The 26,345-nt window shown below is 32.5% G+C and overlaps 2 protein-coding genes across 2 annotated transcripts in view; one reads left to right on the top strand and one right to left on the bottom strand.

Annotated features, from left to right (window-relative positions):
• Window positions 1-574: 574 nt before the first annotated feature.
• On the bottom strand, window positions 575-3,990 carry LOC108907671 (bifunctional 3'-phosphoadenosine 5'-phosphosulfate synthase). The gene is made up of 4 exons (XM_018711447.2): window positions 2,874-3,990; window positions 1,681-2,014; window positions 1,329-1,556; window positions 575-1,275 (listed from the first exon to the last, which is right to left on the bottom strand). Exons 1-4 carry the CDS (start codon window positions 3,660-3,662, stop codon window positions 746-748), a joined length of 1,881 nt encoding a protein of 626 aa, XP_018566963.1. The 5' UTR covers window positions 3,663-3,990; the 3' UTR covers window positions 575-745.
• Window positions 3,991-7,231: 3,241 nt separating this feature from the next.
• The window catches only part of LOC108907646 (venom protein 302), an 86,977-nt gene continuing 67,863 nt past the window's right edge, over window positions 7,232-26,345 (top strand). Inside the window, exon 1 of the mRNA XM_018711401.1 lies at window positions 7,232-7,666. Within this exon, the coding sequence (XP_018566917.1) occupies window positions 7,515-7,666 (152 nt within the window). The 5' untranslated portion in view covers window positions 7,232-7,514. The remainder of the gene's footprint in view (window positions 7,667-26,345) is intronic.

Below are 26,345 nucleotides of genomic sequence, written 5' to 3'. Positions count from 1 at the left end.
GTCTGAAATGAATCAGCACATTTCTCAAAAACACTAACTGTCAAGTAGTCATCATCAAATTATTAAAAACATTAAAAGCGGGACAAACAATTTTTTGTGAGAATCGTCATGGTGATTTTTTTGGTCGGTTTTGCCTAATTTTGTAGCTGCGTCATTCGTCTACGGAAGCGATTTTCACAGTTTTCAGAAAAGTGTCTATATCTCGTAAACTTTTATTTTAATAAATTTGGATTTACATATTCTGGCTCGTCATTGGTGGGTCATCAACCTTTGCGGGCTTGGCATAGATTTTTGGGACACCCTGTATATAAAAATCCAAAGCTCGTGTAGTTTCGCAGAAATTCAAGTTCCGTGGATATGGGGGCCTAGTGTAGACAGGTCGAAATCGAAGTATTGCAATTTATTATAACTTTCGTTATAAACGGAAGTAAAAAATTTCCCAAAACATGAGGCTAGAGGAAATCTTTGGATTTGAGAATATATATAGGCAATGCACTGCCTTGAACGTCTAGATCCGCAGTTACTTTTGTTATTCAAGGGCTATTCTGTCCCAGAAAAAAAAATAAAAAAAAAATTAAAAAAAAAAACAAATGTATTCAAACATTTTAAATAAAAGTGGAATAAAGTGCGATATAAATAATTTCAAAATTAAAGCAAACGTCTAAGTACTTAATTGTGCTCCATAATAAAATAAAATAAACTATAATTTCCATCTCCAAGAAAATACCTAACCGGATAGGTAATTTCAATACTTATTAATTGACCCCTGGTAATAACCCGAGAGAACTTCCCAAGCCTTGGATGCCATGAACCCGTTAGGGGGAGTGTCGCCGTTTCTGGCAAGAGCCCTCATACGGGTCCCTGAAATGAAGTCAAAGTCCTCCTTCCTGGACGGATCGAAGAAATCCATCTTTTTGTTCCTCTTGTCGTAAGCCGCCACTCGAAACGGAATAATTTCCAGCGTATCTAATCCAGGCGCCATTTTCAGTACCCTACCCCCGTGGCTGGGATCGTACAAATTCCCGTCGGGTGTCGCCTCTTTCCCTGCAGGGTGAGTGACCCCGGCGGGGTCCCTTCCGACTATGTAAAAGTTGGCACCGGCGTTCATTCTAGCTTTGGCATGCCACTGAACCTCCGTCGGGCCCGCGTATTGCATAGGGCTGGGAAATATGGCCAGGACGGTTGACGATCTGTCTAGGAGACCCTCGTCTAAGACCGCCTGATGCTGACGGATTCTTACTGGGAGCGGGACGTCGTCGTCTTTGATCCAGCCCCCTGCAGGGAAAAAATTTGGTAAAAGTGCAGACATTATTACATTAACGATATACCTAGTGGATGAAGCAACAGTACAGGCTTGCGGTAGCCTCTTTCTTGGAGCTGTTTTTTGGTATCGGTCATCAACAGAGCGTGGCCGTTGTGGATGGGGTTCCTGAGTTGGAAGGCGAATACTGCGTCGGCACCCATTTGCTTAAATCTACTTCTGAGCTCATTTGGAGTTAATCTATATTGGTCGAGGCCGTCATTCCAACGAACACGTTTTAAAACCTCTAGTTCACCTGCAAAAGTATGCTGAATAAAAATAACCGCTGTAACAACCGTTGATTTCATTATTATCAACTTATTAACTTAACTTTTTCGGAAATTCCTTAAATATAAAGGAATGTCTATTATTCGCCTTACCTCCCACGAGCCAGTCATTCGACTCGTAAATAATTTTAATGTAAGGGTGGTCTTTGTTGGTGGTTCCAAACTGCCTTGCAGCTCTCTCTTCTTTCCTGTGGAAATAAAATTCGGGCTTTCTGAGGATGGCGTAGCAGGTGTTGTTGTGGTGAAGGGCGATAGCTGACGTGTCACGTAAACGATCTTTATCCATGCTTGTAAGTGATAGAACGATGGGAATGCTCTGGCTGATGAAAATGCCCTCGTTTATTAAACAGTTGAAATGGAGGCACTGAAGGAGCTGTTCCTCTCGCATGAAGCCCTTTAGGGGGTACGCCCATCCCTCACTCAAAACCTACATTAACAGGTACATATTACACTTCAACGATTTATCTCTAGAGTAAAAATGTCATTTATAATAAAGAGCTTATCTCCAAGAATGTTTGAATTAAAATGGGCAAAGAGAATTTATTTAAAATTTTGACTTCTATAATCTTTCCTATGATCCCATGATCACTGAATTTAGCAATAACAAAAATAATATAATAATAATCATGACAAAATCATTAATTTTGTATAGGTACTTAAGTATATAAAGTTATTTAATGCCTACAATAAAGTTTAATCCCTAATATGATAAAATCAGTATTAAAACTGATAAAATTTTTTATACGTAGGACTCACGATTTAATTTTTCCACATAATTTTTAAAAACTTAATAAAACTCATGTTATCTTGAAAGTTTGGTGACGGAAAAAATATTTTTAATTTTAATCTACATACTTATATTTGTCTTAAATTTAACAAATTACTATCTTTTATTATTTATATTACTTTGAATTATTATTTATTTGAGATGTTAAAGGTAATCATGTGAGTGGAGCATATTTTATAACACATACCGGTTTATTTGCATAATTTTTTAATTTGTAAATGTTCAACTGGTTATAATAATACGAAAAATTAAACTTAAGTTTGTCTAATATTTGATGATTACGTTTATGCAAATTTATTTGAAATTAATCACAAACAAAATTAGTAAAAAAAAATGCTTTTGACCTTTTGATAAACCTTTTCTTGTAATATCGTGATACAATTATCAAATTATGAGTACATTGTATATAAATTATTAGAAACTGAAGGTCAAAAACACAAGAGTTATGATTTATCTAAAAACAAACATTAAAAAATAATCAACAATTTCAATGACATACTTGCAACCACTGCAGATCTAATGTCGTTATATCCAGCCTAGGCAAAGACGCTGCCTCCTCTTCAGCGCCTGCCATTCTATTCTTCGGAACAAATAACTCGGGAATGGTATCAGTACCTTCCTGTACAAAAGGAATGATTCCATTTTCCTGTAGCAGTTCTACAACTTGCATGGTAGACTCATCAATAGTACAATTAACCGTTTTAACAACCAATTCAGGGTGCTCTGGGGTCTCATATGGCTGATCTATACCAGTAAATCCTTTTATAACACCCTTTCTAGCTTTCTGATATAACCCTTTGGTATCTCTTTGTTCACAAACCTCTAACGGAGTATCTACGAATACCTCAAGAAATGGCAAGTCGCTGTCTCTATGAATACGCCTTGCCACGTCTCTATCTTCGGCAAAGGGAGATACAAAACTACAAAGACTCACGTGTCCGGCATCGGCGAAAAGCTTAGCTACTTCAGCTACTCGTCTGATGTTTTCTTCACGATCCTGTTTCGTGAATCCTAAATCTTTATTGAGACCTGTCCTCATGTTATCGCCATCTAAACCATAAGCGGGTATACCATGAGAAACTAAGTAAGCCTCAAGTTCAAAAGCGATAGACGTTTTTCCTGCACCCGACAATCCTGTAAACCACACAGTACAACCTCGAAAGCCTCTAAGGTGGCCTAGGATTTGTCCCCGTTTAGCTCTAGACACATGATGCTTCTGTTCAGTAACATTTGTCGCCACTTGCATACATGTCTTCTGTTTTTTGTATATATCTTGAATAGAAGACATTGCAATGGACTACACTTTTCGCCGAAAAAGTAGGTCAAACTGATTAAATAGTTAAAGTAAACAATTTAACAAACACTGCACTTCATGTATTCTAAGAAAATTGTTTTAATTAGATATTCGAATATAAAATTTTAAATTTACATAAAGATTGGTCAATTGTTGGTCAAAAATGAGGTAAGAGACGAAAATTATTACCGTAAAAAAACTTGTAAATTAGAAATGCAAATATAAATTTTAAAACGAGGAATGTAGAATGTAGTCGACAGACTTTGACTTAAACGCATAGAAAATATACGTTAGTACTATATTTTCTATGCTTAAACGTCAGTGTCAAAACCATGGAGATTCTTCTTCTTCTTCTTCTCAATTGATGGCCTAACATTTATATGTATTACCATGGAGATTCAAAACCACAGATTAGGTAGCGATTGTCGAAACCAGGGAGACTAGACAAGGAGTACGAACTTATACGGGAAAATTGACAAAATTTGTCCAAGAAATGGCAGAAGTTGGGGTGGCGCTAGTGTTCCATGTGACCCAAGTGAATGTAGCATAATAAATACGAGTGAAGTAAGCAAATAACCAATTTTATTTTATAAATGAGTTTAATAGATATATCGGGGAGGTATACAAACCTAAAAACTAGAAGTCAAGTCAATAATTATTATAATTTGTTTTTATAATGGTAAATAAAAAATTTCGAAAATAATTTAACGATACATATGGAACACTAGCGCCCTCTTATTTTTGTAAGATTTTTGTTTACATGGAGTTCGGGCTCCTTATATAGTCTCCATGGTCGAAACTGTCAGATGTCAAATTAAATTCTTTCTGTCACATATCAATGTTTAGTATTTGTAGTGCGTTCAGTAACCTTAATCTGGGTTGTTGTATAAAACGTCATTAATTCATTAAATAGCTAATTCTCAACGATAATGGGTGATAATGAAAATACAATTTGTAATTTTATGATGTATTTAGCAGTTAATAGCTTGTTCTATGTTTATTTTTTTAATTTTCTATAGTGTATAATTATTAATAACAAAAACTAAAGTACTGCTTCTTTTCAAACAGGGCCATTTAATTTTAACATAAGAAAATAACAGAAGCTTTTTTATTATGCCATCTTGTGAAATGGAAAAATGTAATAAAAATAAATAATCTTTTATTTACGTATTCACCGTGTTCAGTGGAATTTAATTTAATGGCGTATTAAACCCGAGAAAAAGTTGAACAACTATTGTTTTTTGTGCCAACTGAGTTACGAGTTTATTTCCGGGTTTAATTCCCATGGCTCCGCAAGTTTCATTTTACATTCTCATATTTTCTTTTAGCAAGATAGGACCCCAGTCGTTATGTAAATGCGCGTCTTCTTTCACGATTTAATTTAAAAACAGGCAGCAGAACGCTAAGTAATAATTTTTGTAACGAATACTAGGCAGGTAAAATGGTACCACGCCTGCTTTGATTTTATAACCTATGAGGTTGGTATACAGGATTGCCCCCTTAACATTTCCACCGGCGTTTCTTTAAGCCAGTTTTACACTAATTAACATTCGCCAATCAAAGATGACGAACACAGTTTTCGAACATTGTTTCAGCAAACTTATTTCTCGATGTGTCCACATCGAAAGTAAATATGAAAACAACTTTTTTGAAACAATAAAAAAAGTGCAAAATAATGTTTCGACAATTTATACTTGAGAATTGCGATATGAAATATAGTATACAATACACAAGCTGTTTTAATTAAAAACATTTTCAACAATATTCAATTGATTGTTCGATACATTTTTTATCGTCAAACAAAAATTCAGTTGCGTCGGTCAATATCTAGGAAAGTACTGCTCCGAAAAATTTGAAAATTTGACAACGTGGCAATGTCCCTGGGGCAAACACAACTAAACTATTTAGAACTCTCCAGCACTTCCGGTTATACCGGATGTCGACACCAACTTCGTTATTTTAAATGGGACACCCTATATATTATTGCATTTTCGTATTCTACGTGAAATTTGAGGGTCACTTTATTAAATATTCCCTATACCTAGGAGTTATAGATTTTGAGATATTAATTTTTAAAGAAAACATTTGACAGATGCAAAGGTCCGCGGAGATGCTAGTAACACTTTTCAGGAGCGTGATATCAAGTGGATTTTCGGTACCTGTAAAGGGCGTAGGTAACACTACATTATGGTATACTAACAAATTAAAACATTTAATACTAGAAGTTTCATTTTTACTGTTACATTTTGATAACTTCAAACAGCTATAATAACTTTGTTAACTTAAGTTGAACACCCTATATTTTTTTACTCTGTCGTAGTATGCAGGTTCAAATTTACTTCCAAGCCATACATATAATCATTGTTATGACTGCCGTTAGTACTTTTAGAGATATTTGCAATTTTCTGTTTTTTGGACAGTTTTTCTCGTATCAGACCTGTTGTCAAATTGGCCATGACCAAAAACACTCCAAAAACAATTGAAATAATGTGACATTTGTCAAGTTAGTTGTCAAAGTATTGTCGTGTCTGAATAGTTTTTCCCGAAAATATAAATAAAAATGTCTGGGGATCGTTTAAATTATAATTATACTAATAAGGATTATTTTAATTTGTTAGCTATTTATGGAAAATGTGTCAAAGTAATTTCAGGAACATGGGAGAGAATCTGCTGCCAATTTGACAACAAGTCTGATACGAGAAAGAAAAACATTTAACAATGTTGTCTGTTTTTAACATATGGCAAAGATACCCAAATAAATAGAGAAAAAAAAAAAGAAAAATCATACAACAATTTTCTTGAAATTCAGATTTTGTAGTTCCTTGCCAGCTCTTAAACATTTTTTTAAATACAGACGATTTAGGATGACGCTAATGTTCCGTACAGTGTGAATAGGTCTTAAGACCCCCCTGCAAAAAATAGAAAACCTCATTTAAAGGAATAGCAAGCAAAATAAAGTGCCAGGCACTGTACTGTAGCAGCAATTTTTTCGCCCAATTAAGTTTGGCCTTAAAACAAATTGAAATGCTCCGTCTGTGTAACATCTACCGTAAAACGATACAATTTTTTCCTAGCGCTTTTATTTGTATGTACATCTCGAAGAAAGAAATATGAAAATTAAAATTTCTTTAATTAGGCAAGATGCTACATTACAAAACCCGTCTAAGCAAATAAAGTCGGTACCGAAAAGAATACCTGTAAAGCCGATGGGCTTGCGCAGTCGCAACTGCGAAAATTCGTACGAAGCTACAGCGAGACTCCACCGCACCGTGCTGTAGGCAGTGTACAACCGTTTTCCCTCTAATACACTCTCGCACGAACCGATCGAGTTTTCCAGCGGAAAACACGTGAACGCGTCGCTCCGGATGGAAAACTAATGGATGTTGGGAAACGAAAAAATGAACTTGGATTGTACTAGTTGCTAAAAACACGTATACCAGCACTGTTGACTGTTTTGCCTACAAACTAAATTTAAGTAAAGCGAATTTGGCGTTTGATGAAACAAGAAATATAAACATACAAGTGTGCTTCGGTGTACGCTTTAAGGGGTTAAAAATTGTGTCGAGACCAAAGTTATGGATTGTGGTTCCTCAAAAATTCAACCCTTCGCCGAAAGTTGTTCTAGGTCGGGGGATCGATAGTACCGCTGCAAGAAGTTGTGCGATATATTAAATTTAAGCGCTCCTCGAAAAGTTTTAAGTGCGTACGGGCCGCAGGCTTTAAATCCCCCCGAAATTGGGCAAAAACGCTTAGGTGTAAGGGAGAAATAAAAACGAAGTGCTCGTTTACGGTTTAATTAGATTAAGCATTATGTAACTCCAAGTGTTAGGCGGGACTAGGGACAAGATGAATAGTGTAATTGTCCTAGCTTTTGTCGCTATTATCGCTTTTTGTGGAGGCCTGACAGCGCCTGCCTGCGTATGTGATAGGAGGGAGTGCGAAATTGTCAACGAAATTGACTGTCCAGGCCTCGGGATCGTGGTTTGGGATCCCTGCAAGTAAGTAGAATGGAGTGTTATAGGTCTATTTTTTGGGGCCGCTCTTAATGGCTCTCATTCGACACACGCGTATGTACAGGGTGTTCACGGAATACTCTCCCACGCTGTGGTGGATTTTGAAATAAAAAATGTCACAATTATTTAAATGTCTCTTAAAATATTCGACGGAGTTTGGTCTAGTGATTTCGGTAACTATGCGCAAAAATTTGCTGAGTTGATAGACAGATCTGTCAGTCAGTGGCGTAGGCAATGGGAAACGTCGTCATTAATAATAGAACTGGTATTTCTAGGAAAGAAGATATCTTTCATTTTATTCGAAAAGTTTAAAATAAGCCTTGACTGCATATACTTGATTAAATTGAAAATAACTTCACTACACTTCAGTAGGTACTATTCATGTACAAAAAAGTAGGATTTTCTGATTTTTTTTTTTATTTCTGATGGTTACATTGTAACTAAAATTGTACTTTCAGCTCCTCTTCTTCGTGAAACAAAGTGCGCTGTGATTTCAAGTCCGCAGAATATAGAAATTTAGAAATATTTTATTATTTCAATTGTAAAATGCTCTTTCTGTAACAAAATATTAATAAAACTAAGAAAAGGTTGTCAGAATAAATAATAAAACATATAGTCGCACAAATAACACATAAAATAATCGCAAATATGAATATTTAATAACAAAGGGCCCTTCTTGGATGTAAGAGTGGGGCAAGTTAATTCCCGCGAGGTGTAGGACATTTTCAAAATTGCAAAAATGTTTAAACATTTAAAAAATTCTTACTTTATCTGAGTTTTTTACTTATATTTTGGAACCTATGCATTTTGGAAGAATATTGAAGAGAAAAAATGTTTTAGAATTGAATTTTGCACAATATAGGTACTGAAAGTTAAAAATATTAAAATTTATTACCGATGTTGCAAAATAGCAAAAATTGATGAAAAAAAGGCAAAATAATCGTTTTTTGGATAATTTTTTAAAAATATTTTAATTGCTCCGAGGGCATTCTAATTTTGGTAAAAAAGCTTTAGAGTATAATAAAACAACACACCAAATTTCATTAAAATCGGTTCTATAGTTTTAGCAAAATAATTTTTTGAAAAAATTTTTGAAAAAAAAGTCAAATTTTCAAAATGTTCCACAGCCTCAAATAAAGCATCTAGATACTTGAAAATTATTTCACATAGAAAAGACCGCCCAATCTTTCAAACAGTTTGTGAAAATTTGAAATCGATTGATTAGGACGACCACAGTAAATTTTTAAAGCTAACTTTCTCTTTTTATTTAAAAAAAATTAGAATACATTTATCAATTTGTAATTAAATTTTTTTCAAAAATTATAATTTTAAAGACGCTTCTTTAAAAAAAAAAGTTAAAGTCCGTTCATTGGTATCTAGATGCTTTATTTGAGGCTGTGCAACATTTTGAAATCTCCAAAATTTTTTTTCAAGTTTTTTCAAAAAATTTATTTGCGAAAACTATCGAATCGATTTTAATGAAATTTAGTGTGTTGTTTTATTATACTCTAAAGTTTTTTTTACTAAAATTAGAATGCCTTCGGGTCAATTAAAATATTTAAAGAAATAATCCAAAACAACATCGGTTATAAATTTAAACATTTTTAACTTACAGTATATTGTGCAAAATTCAACTCTAAAACTTTTTCCCTCTTCAATATTCTTCCAAAATGCATAGGTTCCTAGATATAAGTAAAAAACTCAGATAAAATAGGTATTTTTAAAAATTTTTCAAACATTTTTGCAATTTTGAAAATGTTTCGGACCTCTCCCAGATCTACACTTTTATTATGTTGTCCTGAAGGTAATCCAGAAAAAAATTGTTTGCGCCTTCTCACATCCACCTCAAAACAGATCCGCCCTAGTCTATAAAGTTACTAGAAAAAATCTGAAATCAAAAAAAGTAGTTCTGTAAATCGTTATATCATTAATTTTTCAAATTTACTGATTTATTTTCTTTCTAAACTTAAAAAATGAATTATTTATATAAAAATAATAAACAACTATCTTTTTAAACTTTTCTTAAATATCGATATTTATTATGAATGTCCACTACGAAATATTATTTTTTAAGATGTAGTTTTTAATTTTTCTTCGCCAAAATATAACATTTCAAGAATTTCATTAAAACAAATACGAAATTATCCGCAAAAAAGAATTTCCATTATTTGATAAGACAAGTCAAAGAACCAGAACTGCATTTTATTCAAGTTGATTCAATGTAACTTGAAGGAGCACAATTTTACAGTGGGGAAAATAAACCAGACGTTTGTAAACCAAACTTCTTAGTAAAAGCATTTCTATTATATTCCATTGCTCATATAAAAAAATGAGATTAATGCTAGCCGGCTATAGAAACTGAAACATCCGATAGTGAAAAACTCTTACCTATACTTACGTCCACTTAATATCGATGCCGTATCTCGAATCCTTTTACTGAATGAAATCGCATATTAAGAGATATACGAAACGAATATCTACTTCATAGAACGTATATAAAAAAACTTTATATCATTTGTATAAAGAATTTTGCAAGGTCTAATTTAACGTATCCATCCATTTATCAAAAAATTTGGTTTTGTTGAATCAACATTTGTTATATATCTATATTACGTATTCATGATCGCCGTATTACAGACAACAACTTTTTTTATGTTAATGAAATGAAACGCTCGAAACGTGTAGTAGATTAATAATTTTTTATTTTCTTGAACAGGTAAAGTAAATAATAATATTCTTAATGGGTTTTATTCACATGGTAATTCACCAGTAAATACATTTTTGAATAGGTAATGTCGCTTTTAACGATGATGACCACGCAAAAACCGCTTATGGTATGATATATCTGCAGAATAGAAACATTCGTCGATATTTTTATAATAACTTTGAATATAAATTGAAGCTAAGTATAAGTGCATTTAGAGCACTTTTTTTAATATTGCATACATTTCGTTTTAAATTTAAAATAGATACCCGATGGGGAGAATCTTCTAACCTAAGGGAAGCTTTTAATGAAAATTGCTTGGTTTACATCGCTTAAGCGATGGAGGCAGATTTTACTCCGTTATTTCTGTTTGCAGAAGCTTAATTGAATGGTTACTTCAAATTCTGGATGTTGTTATTGGACTTCCAAACAAATCTCTTATCTAACTAAGTACGTTCACTCACATGAGTTATCTGCCATCAAAGAAAGTTACCTACTAAGTACGTGGTGATCTTTAAAATAAAGAATCTGCAACAATTATAAATATAAATAGAATGAAATTGCTCCCCCTTACACGTTTTCCCCTTTATACAGTCTATTCTACAATGAAATAACAAGCGACGTGAGAGACTTACGATAAAAGCGACGGTGTTCAAGAGAATGAAATAAAAAAAAGGGGAAAGCATAGTTTCGAAAGAAAGCGGGTTTTATAATGGCACCCTTAATAAATGTAAGGCAATACTCCACGATGAGTGGCAGGGTGGAAGTTAGGGGAACGTAAAAAGGGTAATTTACCTGAAATTGTGCCACTATCTCGGTTAATTGTTAGAAATGCTGATACATTTTATAACTTAAACTTTTCAAATGAAATTCATTATACAGTGTGTTCTAAGATTCGTCGTTCACTACATCTCTATTAGTTTGAGAGATACAGTGTGGAATAAAAGGGATATAGTTAAAAATTACAAAGCCTTTCGATGTGTACCCTTGGTGTTTCTGATTTCAGTGTCCATTCCTCTATAAATTCACTTAAAAACAGTACATTTGTTGTAAGTGGGAAACGTTCGTCATCAGTGACAACGATGTACTAGTGATACAGCTTCAAAGCTGAAAAACATAACTATTTCGATGTGTCTAACAATCGTTTTATCCTCTTATTAATAATTACGGAATTCCTACGATTAAAGCAGTCTTGCTTTAACTGATGTTTTACAATAGGGGTTTTTGTAATGCAAAACAAATATGCTTGAAATATAATAGTATAAATACTCAATACTCAAATCAAAATTATGATTAGCCTTAAAAAATATACAAATTTATTCGACAATAAAAAGAAAATATGAATTTTCGTCCCCGTAAGGTGATTTTCATGGGGCCTCTAGATTCTATATTTCCTTTCGGTGTATCTTTAATTAACCATCTTAACTGTCTGTTTCAATTTATAAGTAAATTTTCATGTATTGTTTGCCATCTTATTTTATTTAAAAGTAAATGAAGTGACTACAAACCGCCTGAAAAAATTTAGGAGTGTTGTAAGGGTCGTTACGTTGTCGCATTACCACATAGTCACATTAGATGTTAGGTACTTAAATATTTCTATTGTTTTCATCATCATTTTTTTTTCTAAAAAAAAACACCCTATATCTCAAAAACGAAGCATCTCCTAAATAATTTTAATACTATTGTTTAAACCCAAGGGAAGGGGAGACAAAATGGCTTATTTGACACACATCTATTTTGCCATGAAACTATAAGAGTTAGGAAAAAAATTGAATGTACACTTTTTGTCAATAACAAACTGTTTTATCTAAAAACAGCATCATTTTTTATTTTCAGTAGGGCCGTATTAATTTTTTTAATGATTTAATGAATCCCCATAACTCCGCCACTGGTTGCTTGCGGGACTTTTACTTCTATGGAAAAATGGTATCTTATAAGGAGATGTGTCATACCAAATTTGGCTTAAATAGCCTTCTTCATTTAGAAGTTATTTAAAAAATTCGGATTTTTGTAAAAATTTTTAACGCCCTATATTTCGAAAATGAAGCGTCTCTGGAAAAAAAATTATACTTGATTTTTTTCTTATTTTTTTATGAGGAATATCTCCTTAAAGTTTGTCGACTTAATCCTGAAACACCCTGTATATGTTATTTGCAGTATAAACCAAATTAAAACCGCATTTAAAGCCTGAAGTTTATTTTCTAGGTTTTAATTTATTGTTGTGACACTCCTCCATATTTAATGTCATAGAATTTAACAAACTTGTTACATGCTGTAGTGATGAAAATTATTATTAATATTGAACTTTTGATTCCAAGATTCCGTGTAATAATAGTAAAGTAAAAGTGGATAAGTAACGGTAATAGAATTTTAGTATCTTGTAGCAAAAAAACTTGAGCAATTACAAAATACAGGGATTATATAAACAGTTGAAATTGGAGTTACGATCTTATTTTGATGTCAAAGGAATTAGAGCTGTGGTATTTTTGTATCTTAAATAAACTCAACTGAAAATATTTCCTTTGCCTTTTCTTTGAAATCTTGAGCCGAATATAAAAGTCGTCCGACACCTTTCCGTGTAATTGTTTGTCCTACTTCACTCATTCGTTATCACTTAACCGCTTTAACAGCTGAAAAACCAATTTTCCAGAATACTTTGCTCGTTCCGACAAATACCTTGCTATCGTTACCGAAGACTAGTTAAACTTTTCCTTATTCCACTCGACTCGGACCCCGTGTATAAGAGTAGTTGCAGGAAAGGTAATATGATTTTATATTTGCACGTCCTGGAAAGTTTCCTGCCCCAGTACATGAGGAAGTTTGTTCAACTCCTGTAATGGCACTGATTTTAAGAATTACTCGAAAGACGGAGTTAAGTAAGAGCGCTTCGAACTTGAACGATTCTGAAAGCAATACGAAGAATGGTATTAATAAAACAAAGTTACATATTTTTAATTCTGTAAAGAAATAGTTAAAACGGCATATTCCAAGTATCGAGCGGATTTACAAATTTTTACTCACCTTTCCAGTCAGAACCACGAAGCCATCTCCAATCACATTTTGCTCTTGTCCGCTTTTATCTAACCGCGGAATTCCCTAGATTTAGATAGATTTAGGTGGAATCGATTTCATATATTAGAATTGATGATACCGAAGCTGACTCGTCTGCTGCGAATTGAAATTGATTTTCTAAAACTGCTCAGATTGTTTGCTTAATAGTTTCAGTCATTTGGAAGTGATTAATGAAGAGTTGAGTTGAAAACGGCTCAATATTCACTTCCTAGGTTATTTTTATGAGTTTATATTATACAGTATTTGCTTAAGTGCATTCTGGAACCGTTAAAGTGGATATGATTCACATTGTACAAACTGTTTGCTTTATATTGTTCATATATGAAAGTTACAGATTTATATAACTACCAAGGCCAAGGTTTCGCAATTATTTCTATGTTAAAGGAGACATGCAAAAATGTTTTTTTAAAATATATTACTTCGCGAGCAAGCATACGTAATTTGTTATAATTTAATTAGATGCAAAACCGGATTGTTTACACGAAAAATTAATTTAAAGCAGATTCTTTTATTTATTTGGACAGTATATATGTATATTCTGTAAAAAAGGATATTAAACAAAGGTTTATTTACGTTTTATTATATTTTACCTTTATTTTAATGTATTCGACGTATTTCGAACAAAACCTAAGCAAATTTGAGATATACTACGTACAGTTTACAGATTCAATTGACAATAAACAAGTGTTAAGCATCAATTTGGTCATATCTCCCTTCTTATTTTCACTGGGTTTTTAAGACTACCACAAAATTAATAATACATGCTGGAGTCCAAATCAATTCAACAAAATTGAATTCTCCTGCTTCTAACGTGCTCTGACGCTGTCTGTATTGTAATAGCATCCAAAATGTGCCTGGTGGAATATTTCTTGTTAGGGGGGGTATGTTCTCTCATCCTAAAAATGAACGTGATTTTGTCTGGATACAGCTGGATACCCTTGGAAAATCTAATAATTTTATGATTAGATCGAGGAAACTACATTCGAATATCTATTTTTTATAGGATCGGGAGAAAACGTAAGGGCCTTTGGGATTTTGGCGTAGTAAATTTGAAATATTCACATGTCACAGTACATTGACTTTGAATGTACTCGATAGTATGGGCCTACAGTGAGGATACAAAAAATTTAAATGAAATTTAGGACACGTGGTGTGTACATTTTTTCCAGAAATGTGCCCAAATTTTTTTCCTTATAGTTATAAGCAATATCGTCCTATAGTCTCAAAAGAAATACCACCTAAAAATCACATCTATCTAGATTTAGAATAAAAAGCTTTAAAGGTAGTTTTTTAAGCAAGTCAAGTTAAAATGAAGCTGAAAATAATAGTGTAAACAATAGATAAAAAAATATAATTGGGGTCGATAAGAATGGCAACAAGTTCAGTCCAAAAATTAACAAGTAAATAGGAACAAGAAATGAATAAAGAAATATATATATATTCTAATAAATGGCGAAGGCGATGATATTAAATTTAAACTTGTTCAATGAAGTTATTGCTACCTAAAATGTAACGATGCTTTAAAACAAAGTATTTTAAGAGTCATTTAACACACCTATATTTTAAAATTGTATTTGACACTATTAATAATTATGATGTAGGTAATTAAGATTTGTTTTGAATTTTGTTCATTGGATTCGAAAAATGAAACTTATGAGTATCTCAGTTTAATCTAGCAGCGATTTCGAAAAAAATACAAACGAACTTACTTTATCTGCTAAATGTTAGCTTCTTTTCGTTTTTTTTTTATTCACAGATTTGCAGCATTAGCTTAAGAGTGTGGTTGTACTAAAATTCTAGACATTTGCACGGCTATTAAAAATCAATATTAATTATTCGTTTACAACGAACAATGACAAACTGTTACGGCTTCGCTCGAGAAACTGCGTTTGCTGATTGGTTGAATTGAATCTTGCGAAAAATTACACCAATCAATGTCAGTAATTTGCTAATATTTCAACATCCAATGCCTCCCGGATTTTTAAAAGAAACTAAATAAAAAAAGTACTTATTTTAAGGCTACATAAAAAAATAATGTGTATTATAAATTAATGCAATTTGGGGTGAAGGTTAAAAAAGTGATTTTTCGAAAAGCTGGTCCAAAACCTAGTTCCTACAATTTCTAACTGAACCATCGTAGTTCGTTCAACAAGTACATCGAAAAAAACACTATTGTATAAAAAAAATTGACGGGTAGCCTGGTACTGGGTTTTGGTTTTTTATTTGCTCAATTTTTGCAATTTGTAAGCAAACTCCTTACTCGAAAAATAAATTACATAGTGAATTCCTAAGCTTCAGTTAGTTATTTTAGGATTGTTTGTTTTATTCTACATTTAAGTGGAAAGCGTCTTCTGCCCGTAATAAAAATAACGATAGGTTTATTGTCGCAGTACTCGAGGAGACAGTGACTGATGGGGCAGAATAAACACAAAAGAAATGGCAGAAAGGATATCTTCAAATATTTATACGAGATTTATTTATTTATTAGTCGGGGAATGTGGGAATGGAGGATTCGTTTTATCTAAAACGAGGCACGAATTTAGTCTGAGGGCTGCTACTGAATTTATTAGAATAGATTATTTGATTTACCAGGTCTTTAAAAATGTGGATAATTGAATTATCTGAAGTTGAAAAATCAGTTTGTTTTCTATACCAAAAATTGAATTATTGTCGACGGTAAATCTTGTACGGTTTCCCAGTCCAAACTCAAATTAAAGAACTCTTCTTCGCCCTCGGCTTCCCAAAAAACTCCCTATATTTACCTTTTAAATATTAACAGAAAGGTCAGACGGTTATTACACTTCACTCACCCACGGTAAATATTTGATATTTTAAAAGCAGGGAACACACATAAACGCACACTCGAATAAATTTTGTGTAACAGTAATATTAATTCACCCGACATTTGTTTCGGGGTCTCTACAACGTTTGGATATTAATAATAACTTGTTTACATTTCCACGAATAAAAGTTCGGAAGTGGAATTTCATGTATTTGGAATATGACTTCATTGGTAATATAGAACTTTACAATGAAAACAATCCATGATACGGATTATTCTTGTCACATTTAACATATTATAGCAAATTTGTACAATTATTTATATGTGTGCAACTATAATATATTTATCATAGAGTACATGTTTTATTAAGTATTGCAAAGCTAATTTATAATTAAAGTATGAAATAACATTGTCAGACTTTTTCTGGATGAAAATTTTGCCCTAGTTCTCGCATCAAGGTGCATTTTGAGAACAATCGCCACTTATTCAGAACATTAAACCGAAAATAAAATATAGTGTAAGTAAAACAATAAGTATCTGAAGAATCTGAATATTTACCTCCTTTATGGTGTAAATAACTATTGTTAATGTCCCAATATCTACTTATTTCGGTGCTCTAGTTATAATAATATTCTTCGATTTTACTATACTTATTTCTAAACGTCTCATTTTTGTTGATTTCGGCATAAAGCATAGTTACCGAGTACGAGAAAAATGTATTTTTTATTTCATCGTTTGGCAGCACTCTCGGCAAATGATACAGTCGTCAATCAATATCGAAAAAAACAAGATAGCACTAATATTTCTCGGAATAAACCTAAACCGCCTTTGATAGAATACCGATAGTGGAATCGCTTTGGTTCTCCGATTTCCAACATTATCGGAAATCACATACATAAATTGAATCAATGAATATAGATATTCGTGTCCGGGAAAAACTACCGTTTTACATTTATGTCACGAATAGATGATTTGAATGTATAGAAAAGAACCTGCAGTCATTATTTATACAGAATTACTATTAATATTTCAATACAATTAGATGTGGATTCATTTTACCAATAATTGTGTTTCATTTTAATTGAAAATTTACTTGTTTTTTTACGGTGTTATGTTTACGGGGACAATACGTCTTTAACTATTCTAATTATTCATAGATAAGGTTTCAAATAGAAATCACAACGATTTTTACAATTATATTCCCATAAATTTAAAATTTCTTGTAATAAATTATTGTTCGCTGTTGACTTGAAACTTTTTCTTGATGTCAGTAGTATTAACAACTGCACTATTTTCCAACAGCAGCTACTGTTGATCAAAAATTGGTGCAAGTAAAATAAAATTGATTTAAATGGTTCCAAATGTAAAGTTCTAACGTTTACAAAGAAGAAAGCGTCTATTACAAACGATTATCCTGTATTATAATAATATTCTACAATTTTTGGCACTAAATTAGCTTTTGTTGAGCACTAAACTCCAGTCATGAGCCAAGTCTTCAGTACAAACAGTGAGTCAAATAAAGAATAATTTCAAAAAGTAAATTTGAGTTAGATATTACTTCAGTTGACAAACTCATTACTTTGCGTTTTGATTTCTTGAAAGCATTTCCTTTTAATGAACCGCTTCGATGCATTTTTCATGATTTCGTTGCGGTCAATTTTAAATGAGACCTAAATTGCTTTTGTATGCTGAAATAAAATGTCGCATTCAGATATTGATTGAAACTTCGATAGGAGCTAGAGCTGCGCTAAATATAGCTAAATTACTAAAGCTTTGCCGCTATTGATTGCCTGTTTTTTTGCAGCAACTGATTGCGTTATCATATATATTGTTTAAAATCTAATAACTCTCGATCTGTAGACTATTGCTTTGGGGGAAATTTGCAGAGTGCTTGTTTGTTATGGCGATATATGTCTAGACACAATAAACTATCCTCTTTCAAGTAGCAGGTATAGTCTGTCAAAGTTTGAAGGTTTGTTAGAATGAAGTTCGAGTCTAGAAACAGATTTGAATTTCATAACAAGTCTGATGGTACGATTTACTTTTCTGTGCTACTTCTGCAAACAAATCAACTAATAGATTTCAATTGTCAGCATTGTAAAAATGTTTCTTTAAACTTGGTTTAAGAACTGATATATTGAAAACTATCCATTTCCCGAAAATATAGGAATTTTTTAAAAATTTTTAACCGTTTTTCTGTAACGTCAAATAACTTTTTTATTAGACTTTTTTTTATTTAGTAAACACATTTTTTTTGTTCAATTTTATGTTTTTTATAACTTAACACTCTATATACCTTGTGATTTTTAAAACCTGTCTAAATAATGTAAAAATTAAGACAAAAATATAAAAATAATATTTATAATTCAACTGCTCATTTGGTGTGTGTTACATATAACTATATCACGCTCGTGCGTCGTATATTTCATTTTTCAATTAAGGCTAAAAAATAAAAAAAAATTCCAGGTTGCAAATTTGAAATGAAAAAAAAAATGATAGTTTTCAATGTATTATTATGAAATCTACCATGAAAAATATCAGTGCGATTGTGGAAGAACCGCGGGATCGTCCAGACTAATATTTAGTTAATTTGGCCATAACTTGTAAACTATTCAACTTACCGATTTCAGATTTCGTGTGAGTTATTAGACAGTGATAAGGAATGAGAGGATGCGATGTCAAAACGTTCTGGTAATAATAACGCAGTTTATAAATGTTAAATTCAAGTCATAAATAAACTTCTTCTGTTTATAACTTTTGATCTAATCAATATTTTTTGACGCTCTAGTCTAGTTTTGTAGGTCTTTTGAAGACTGTTTTCTCGTGCAAATGAACGGAAAAAAAATATAAGCGAAAAACGTGGATTTACGTAAAAATTATACAATTAACTACCCTGTAAACAATCTTCCCCCCATTTTTATGACTGTGGAAAATACTAGGTTATTGTACATAACATTTAGCATCTATAGTGATAAATTCAGCTTGTCGAAACAAAAAGTCACGAAATGGTAATTTCCCAGCTTATTTTCCTGGCCTATTATAATGTTATTTATTTCAGATTTTAGAGAAGGTAATCAAGAAAGATGGTATTTGACAATTATATAAGTTTAACTTTAGGTCTATTTTTGCTAATCACTTTACTATTCTGGTTATTTCTTTTTTTATGTTATTTTATTTGTTCTAACATTTCTTTCGTTCATAAATTTCTCCCCGCGACTAGATTTTTGATTTGGTTTGATTAATATTAACTGCGTCAATAATTCTATTTTAAAATTTGATCCCTTTCCTTAACACCTCCGTTTAAGCCCTTTACAATTTCATAAAACGAAACGCAAAATCATTTTTGCCATTGTTCCTCCTTAGTTCCCTTTTCCCGCAACTCATAAATAAAATCTTTCTGAAGTAGATGGATGCCTTTTTTCCAATCATCCGATAAAGCAGCATCTACAGCGGGATATGAATAAATTTGTACACTCCATCCCAAACAACGTCAAGTAGAATTTTCAACCAAATAATACACGATGAACGCTTTTTGTCGAGCAACTTTTTGAATCCTAATAAAAATTTATTATTTCCCCGCTCGCTACCGGGAACAACACGGGGAAACTTTGCCCCAGAACGGAATAAAAGGATAAAAGTGAGTAATAATTCACTGCATTAACTCCAAACTTGCATTTATTTTTCTAATAAACGAAACGGGGAAAAGTATAAACAAAGCGCAAAAGAAAAGGTTTTACTGCGAATGAGACCAGGTGAACACACAATGTTCATTATACGCTCACAGAGAAGGGGATGTTCCATCCACACGATAATTTGTTTTGCTGGGGTGGCTTCTAATTAATCTTTGTTGTGTTTAACAAGCTCTATGCTAAACTGAATAGGATAAAGCCGTATGAAAGGTGGTATTGTATAAAAAATTAATAAATCACGGAACTGCTTTGTAATGGAAAAAAGAAAGGACAATTCATCTAACCCAAATAATGACAAGAATGGCCGGGCGAGTTCTGTTGTTGTTTGGAAATTATACGCCGGCGAGACTTGCTCCCTTACAATTCCGTGCCATCGGGTGGAATACAAGGAATTTTCTTTTCACGCACACGAAATTAATACTGCATTGTAATAGTTACTAGATTTTTAGGTCGTTAGTTCACTTTTTACCTTTGTTTCCAATGGAAGCCTTATTTTTTGACATATTTTTTAGTATTCAACTCGCTCTAATCTCTACATCAGAGTTTCTTAAGGAATCGACAGTGTAACATTAAAGTGTTAGCAAAATATATGTATATGTATTTGTAGGTGAGAGGTATAAACTTTGAAATATAACAAAAGTACGGTCGCGATCGCTGGGCACGGGAGTGGTTCGATCGGAGTGGTTCTGGTGTCGTTGTATAGGTTGGACCTTTGCGTTGAAGAGATTCTTTTACATTTTGGTTATTTTTATAAGACTGTGACTCTATAAGTGAAAACTAAGTTCCAAGGAATATGGGGTAGGGGGTGTGAAAACTTAGAAGTTATAGAAGAAAAAGTCATTTCGGGAAATAGGGAAAATTTTCCAAAAGTATCAAATTTGTATCATCAGGTACAAAGCGATAACTATCCGTTATTTAAAATATGAATACCTACTTCAAACATTTTATCATTGGAATATTGGAAGCCAAAGCGACGGCAAATCCTAGATTTATTTATTGCACAGTATGCAACATTTTAAAATATTACCACAGAACGCGTCGGCATTTCGAATCCGAGGCATATGGGCACGCGCCTACATCTGCGAGCAGGAAAACCGACCATAACTCTGCTTTATCCTCTAAGATAATCCCCAGATGACGGAAAAAATCCCATGTTATCTTACAGGAGAAATATTTAAATTTTTTATAACTTCCTTTATGCATACCGCGAAATGATGTCGGTAGTAAAACACCATTCGGTTCGTTCGTTTCATAGATACCTACGTTCATTTTTAATAAACTTCGAATTATTTTACTTTTCAGTCAGAAGTAATAAATTTTAGACTCAGATGAACTCGCAGTATGTTATTTAATAGTCATCAGTATGATTACTTTTTAGTCATATGCGGAGTTCCACAGGGATCAAATTTTGGACCATTGTAGTTTTTAGTATTCACAAACGGCTTGTCGTTTGTAACCGAACGTGTATTTCTTGCTACTGACCTTAGGTCAAGAAATTTGATTGAAAATGATTAGATTAATGTGAATTGTTTTTATCTAACCAATATTAAAACGGATTTTTGAATATGTTTGAGATATTTTAATACCTTTACTATAAAAATGTGTAATATTCGTGACGTACATTTTGATAGTTTACATAATTGTGTACAATGTAACTACCTACTTCTCTAAATCTAAAGAACGATTAAAATAGTTATTAGTAAAAACATTGATTATCTTTACCAGAAGCAGCGATTTTAGAAGATCTTGTAACTAAGCATTTATAATACAATCTGTGGCCAGTGAAAAAAGCGATCATTGGGTCATTAAAACAGTAAAAAAACAAAGAAACCCACATCCTCTTTAATGTCATTTAAACATGGAGAATTTTTTCATACACATTTCATTCTTTGGTAAAAAAATTCCCGGCCATAAATTCGGATAACATGTCACTTTTTTATTTATGGTTTTTGATATATAACCCCGAGCTCTTTAATGAAGTCATAATTGTACTTTTTGCCTCGTTTACTTTTTTATTGCCATATTTATAGTCTTTTCGCATGCCTTTTACCCATACGCTGGACGTGGTTCAGCTTCCATCTGTCAGGAGCCATAAAACCCACTAATAAAAATTTGACCCTAAAAGTAAGGAATCTCTCTGTGTTATTGGGTTTCTAATATGTTTGATAAATCTGGATTTCGTGATATTTCTCTTTCAATAAACTTATAAAAGCTGCCACTGTGCACTATTAATGTTAAAATGTTGATTTATACTCGTATAGAGGAAGTAAACAACCAACTCCGCCAGTAATCGTATACAGGGTGAACCAAAAGTCATGACTTTTACAACAATAAAATAATGTTTTGAGAGTAAGCACGTTATCACACTCAGAAGAGTTTCTCATGACATATCCAACATTCTAAAAACTAAAGTTGGTCACATATTCAATATAAGCCTTTATATTTTCCAACTGTTATTATTGAACCCAATTTCCCCGACCAACTTAAGGATGTCAGCAAGAAATTGATGTTCTACTACAAAAGATAAGTCGTATATGAATACTAAAAGCAACAATGGCCCAGTATTTGATCCCTGTGGAACTCCAAACATGACTAAAAAGTAAACAGACTTATGATCCATATAATTAACATACTGCCTGTCTTGCAAATATAACAAAGGAATAATTTTCACTAAAACCAAAGTTATTAAGTGTATTAATTAAAATGTTCGGGTTAGAAGCCTTTGAGAAGTCGGTGTATACTACATCAGCTTGTCTAAGTTCATCGATTGCACTAGACACGAACTGGGTAAAGCAAACAAAATTTTAAGCGGTAGATCTCATCTCCATGAACTCTTGTTGATGTCGAGATATGTTCACTAATGGATACCTTCCATAAAAGACAATTCAAAGAGCTTAGCAAAGTTATACATACACAAATACGTTTCTACTGTCTTCTGTTAAGGAGCTCATTGGGAGATCATAAACTTCATTTTTTATTTTGATTATTTTTTTTAAAAAATAAGTTTAGAATTTGTTTTAATTAGCGTAATATTTTTACAGTAGAATAAAAAAAGAAATTCATTATTTGTAGAACAAAATATTTTCCTCTGTAATCAGAGATAATGTCATTAATAAAAACTTTAAACATTGAAGGGCCAAGAACAGAACCCTGTGGAACTCCTAGAGTCTGGGCGAGGTCATTATGTGTCGTATTCATCATAATTCATTTTATCTGGAAAAACTTTCGATAAGTTCGGAAATAGAGAAGCACATTGGTCGCCTTGTACGAAATCATTAATCCCTTGTCATTAGCAGAACCTACTCACTCGAAGTACTTATTGGTTACTCTGTTTCGTTTTTGTGTTGCATATTGCGCATAAAACAATATCCGAACACGCTAACCTCGCATAACGTTCGTGGGAGATCTCGAGATAAGCAGAAGGAGTCGTGCATGCGATTTTTCATAAATCATGACACGGAGATCGTCAGGAAAACGTACATGGCGATTTCTGTTATTGCCACGTAAATTGCTTTTCGTACGAGGTCTAACTTGTAATTATCTTTGGGAGGTCACAAAAATTTAAAGTTGATAGACACCCACTGAAATATTAACTCCTGTTCTGAAATCCGAATCATAGGATACAAATTTTGCCAGATCTTACGTAGATCTCTACAATATTATACTGTGCTGTACTAAAATCATACTAAAACTGAAATCATTACATTGTTTGGCATACTTATTGCAACAACATCGTTTTCTCCTAACAAACAGTGGGCTCTAACCATATCAACTCTATCTTGATTCATATACATGCTTAAAAACTTGAAAACGAAATACAAGAATACAATGTACCGTTAGTAAGCTCCTTTACCACATCATCCCATTATATCATACCATGTGTGAAGTCAATTGGTAGCAGCTGCTTTTCAATGGTGATAATACGGTATTTTAACAGTACACGGGATGTTTAACCTCCGTTGCCTTTCGTAACTGTTCGGAACAGGATCGCATTCTGCTTAAATTTAAACTATTTATGGTTTAATTTTGTTGCTGTTTTATTTATTTTCGATCAATTTAATTATGTCTAGCACCGATTAGCTACTGAAATGGCTAAATAAAAACAGTCGAAACAAACTGCTTCATATCAATTAGGTTAGTAAGTATTTTTATAATTTTTTTTATGTATGTTTTTTAACAGCAGAATATTTTTAATGTTCGGCGCTTCGTCCACAGTGATATCAAAAAATGTGGTGACTTTAAAATAACACTTCGTTAAAAACCATACAACAAATTATTTTCCATTGTATAGTCTTTCCGATCTCAATTGAAGAACCAAGAGGTTGGCAGTATGTACTAGGTTCGGTCGCTGACGCAGCAACTCGGCATTGAAATATTTGAAAAACTTGTTCCCATATTTATTTAGCCATACCCATATACAGGCCTGGTTGAACTAAACGTGGAGGTGATAGAAATGTACACGCTCAGTTGAAGAATGCGAGCGCGGGCAAAGGAAAACGATCACAGTTGCATTGGGCTACTGGGCAATAAATCACAGCAGATGACAAATGGTTGATAAATTGCCCAGCAGTGCAGTGCAGCAATGCGGAATTTGGTGCGATTAACATTGTATTTTATTTTATTCTATGCACGCAGCCATGTCAATATTCCTTATTAATCGAACTCTTGATAATTTTTTTTCTCGGAATATAAAGTTTTTTTTGTTTATTTTAATGTATCCTAACGTCTCGTCTGTTAAAATTAAGGCAGTCAAACTTTTAACACCCTGTAGATTATGAAACAAAACTGTATACCTAATTTATGTTTTTCTTTATCTGTAGAAAATAAAGTATGTAACTACCGTCCTTTATTGTGGTTATTTATTTACTGTCGTAATAGTACTCCACATCAAATTGGTCTTATAAAACTAGAAGCTTTTTTATGTTGTTAAGAGGACCCTCACTTACTTATTTCTATAATTCATGAAGTAGGTATATTATTACGTTTCATATTCATGTATTAGATATGGCTCGAGTAAATAACGTGAGACGACGTTGTTAAAGAAATTTCGTGTTCTGTAACTGAAAAGGACAAGGACAATGGTCGATTATTTATGGAACATTTAAACTTTATTATTAATTTAATAATAATAAAGTTATTTGTAGGTCCAGATAATTAAAGAGCAGGGTTATTAACATTGTTTACAATGGATTGTAAAAACTGCTACTGTTTTTTCTCCCTTTAAATTAATCTTTTCTTTGTCTGTAATTCTTTAGAAGATATCCTTATTAATCGTTTTCAGTATTAACATGAGCTTGTGAACATACAGGGTGGGCCATTAGTGTGAGAAAGTAAAATAACTCCCTTGTTACTCATAATACAGAAAAAAAGTTTATATAAAGGTTATACGGAATCAAGAAACCTAAACTACAAAATTAATTTGAAACATACAGGGCTATGAGTAAAAACGGGACACGCTAAATATTACATTTTTTAAATGGAACACCCTGTATATTTTTAAACGTATGGATTTCCAAGAAAATTATATATATAAAACAATATAAACACTTTATCATTTTAGTGCGGGGTTGCCAAGTTATGTAGAAAATTCTTCGAATTTTGGAAAAAACATGACCTCGAAGAAGTTGTATTAACTTTCAGCTACTAACATTTGGAACAAAACAGAGACAGAGTGATAGGCAAATGTTAGACCAAGGCTAATATGGAATGATAAATTATGAACTAAAAAGTTGACCCGATGTGACAGTTTTTTCCAAAGCCATTTCCTGCGACCGAAAATAATAAAAATTAGGTTTTTCCAGAAATGTTGCTATATCATAAAAACTAACAACTTTAGGTGTAGAACATACTTAATAAAAGTTGAAGTGGACTGATATGTGAATAAAATAGAACAACAAAATACATTTGTAAAATTTTAGAAAATCAAGTTTGAACTTTCTTAAAATGATCGTATAATAAAAAATGCCCTGTTTAAAATATCGATATTAGCTAATATAGGAGTTTTTGCCTAACATTTACCTATAACTCCGTCAAATATTTTGGCTCCAAGTGTTAGTAGTTGAAAGTTCTTCGAGGATGTTTTTTCCAAAATTCGAAGAATTTTCTACATAACTTGGCAACCCCGCACTAAAACGTTAAAACTGTTTATATTGCCATATACAGAATTTTCTCAGAAATCCATATGTTTAAAAATATACAGGGTGTTCCATTTAAAATTTTTTATATTTGGCGTGTCCCGTTTTTACTCATCGCCCTGTGTGTTTCAAATTAATTTTGTCCTTCAGGTTATTTGATTCTGTACAACTTTTTTATAAATTTTTTTTCTATATTATGAATAACAATGGAGTTATTTTTCTTTCTCACACTAATGGCACACCTTGTATACTGTTTTTCTTTTATAACAAACATTTATGACAA

Source organism: Anoplophora glabripennis, unplaced genomic scaffold (genome assembly GCF_000390285.2).
Source record: "Anoplophora glabripennis isolate ALB-LARVAE unplaced genomic scaffold, Agla_2.0 scaffold51, whole genome shotgun sequence".
Lineage (NCBI taxonomy): Eukaryota > Metazoa > Arthropoda > Insecta > Coleoptera > Cerambycidae > Anoplophora > Anoplophora glabripennis.
This window is presented reverse-complemented; position numbering and strand designations above follow the sequence as displayed.

Excerpts from the sequence above, each read along its gene's own strand:
- LOC108907671 (XM_018711447.2), bottom strand. The coding sequence starts at position 3,662 with ATGTCTTCTATTCAAGATATATACAAAAAACAGAAGACATGTATGCAA. Across the intron at positions 1,557-1,680 it reads GAATGACTGGCTCGTGGGAG|GTGAACTAGAGGTTTTAAAA; the intron begins GTAAGGCGAATA and ends ATACTTTTGCAG. Across the intron at positions 1,276-1,328 it reads ACTGTTGCTTCATCCACTAG|GGGGCTGGATCAAAGACGAC; the intron begins GTATATCGTTAA and ends TTTTCCCTGCAG.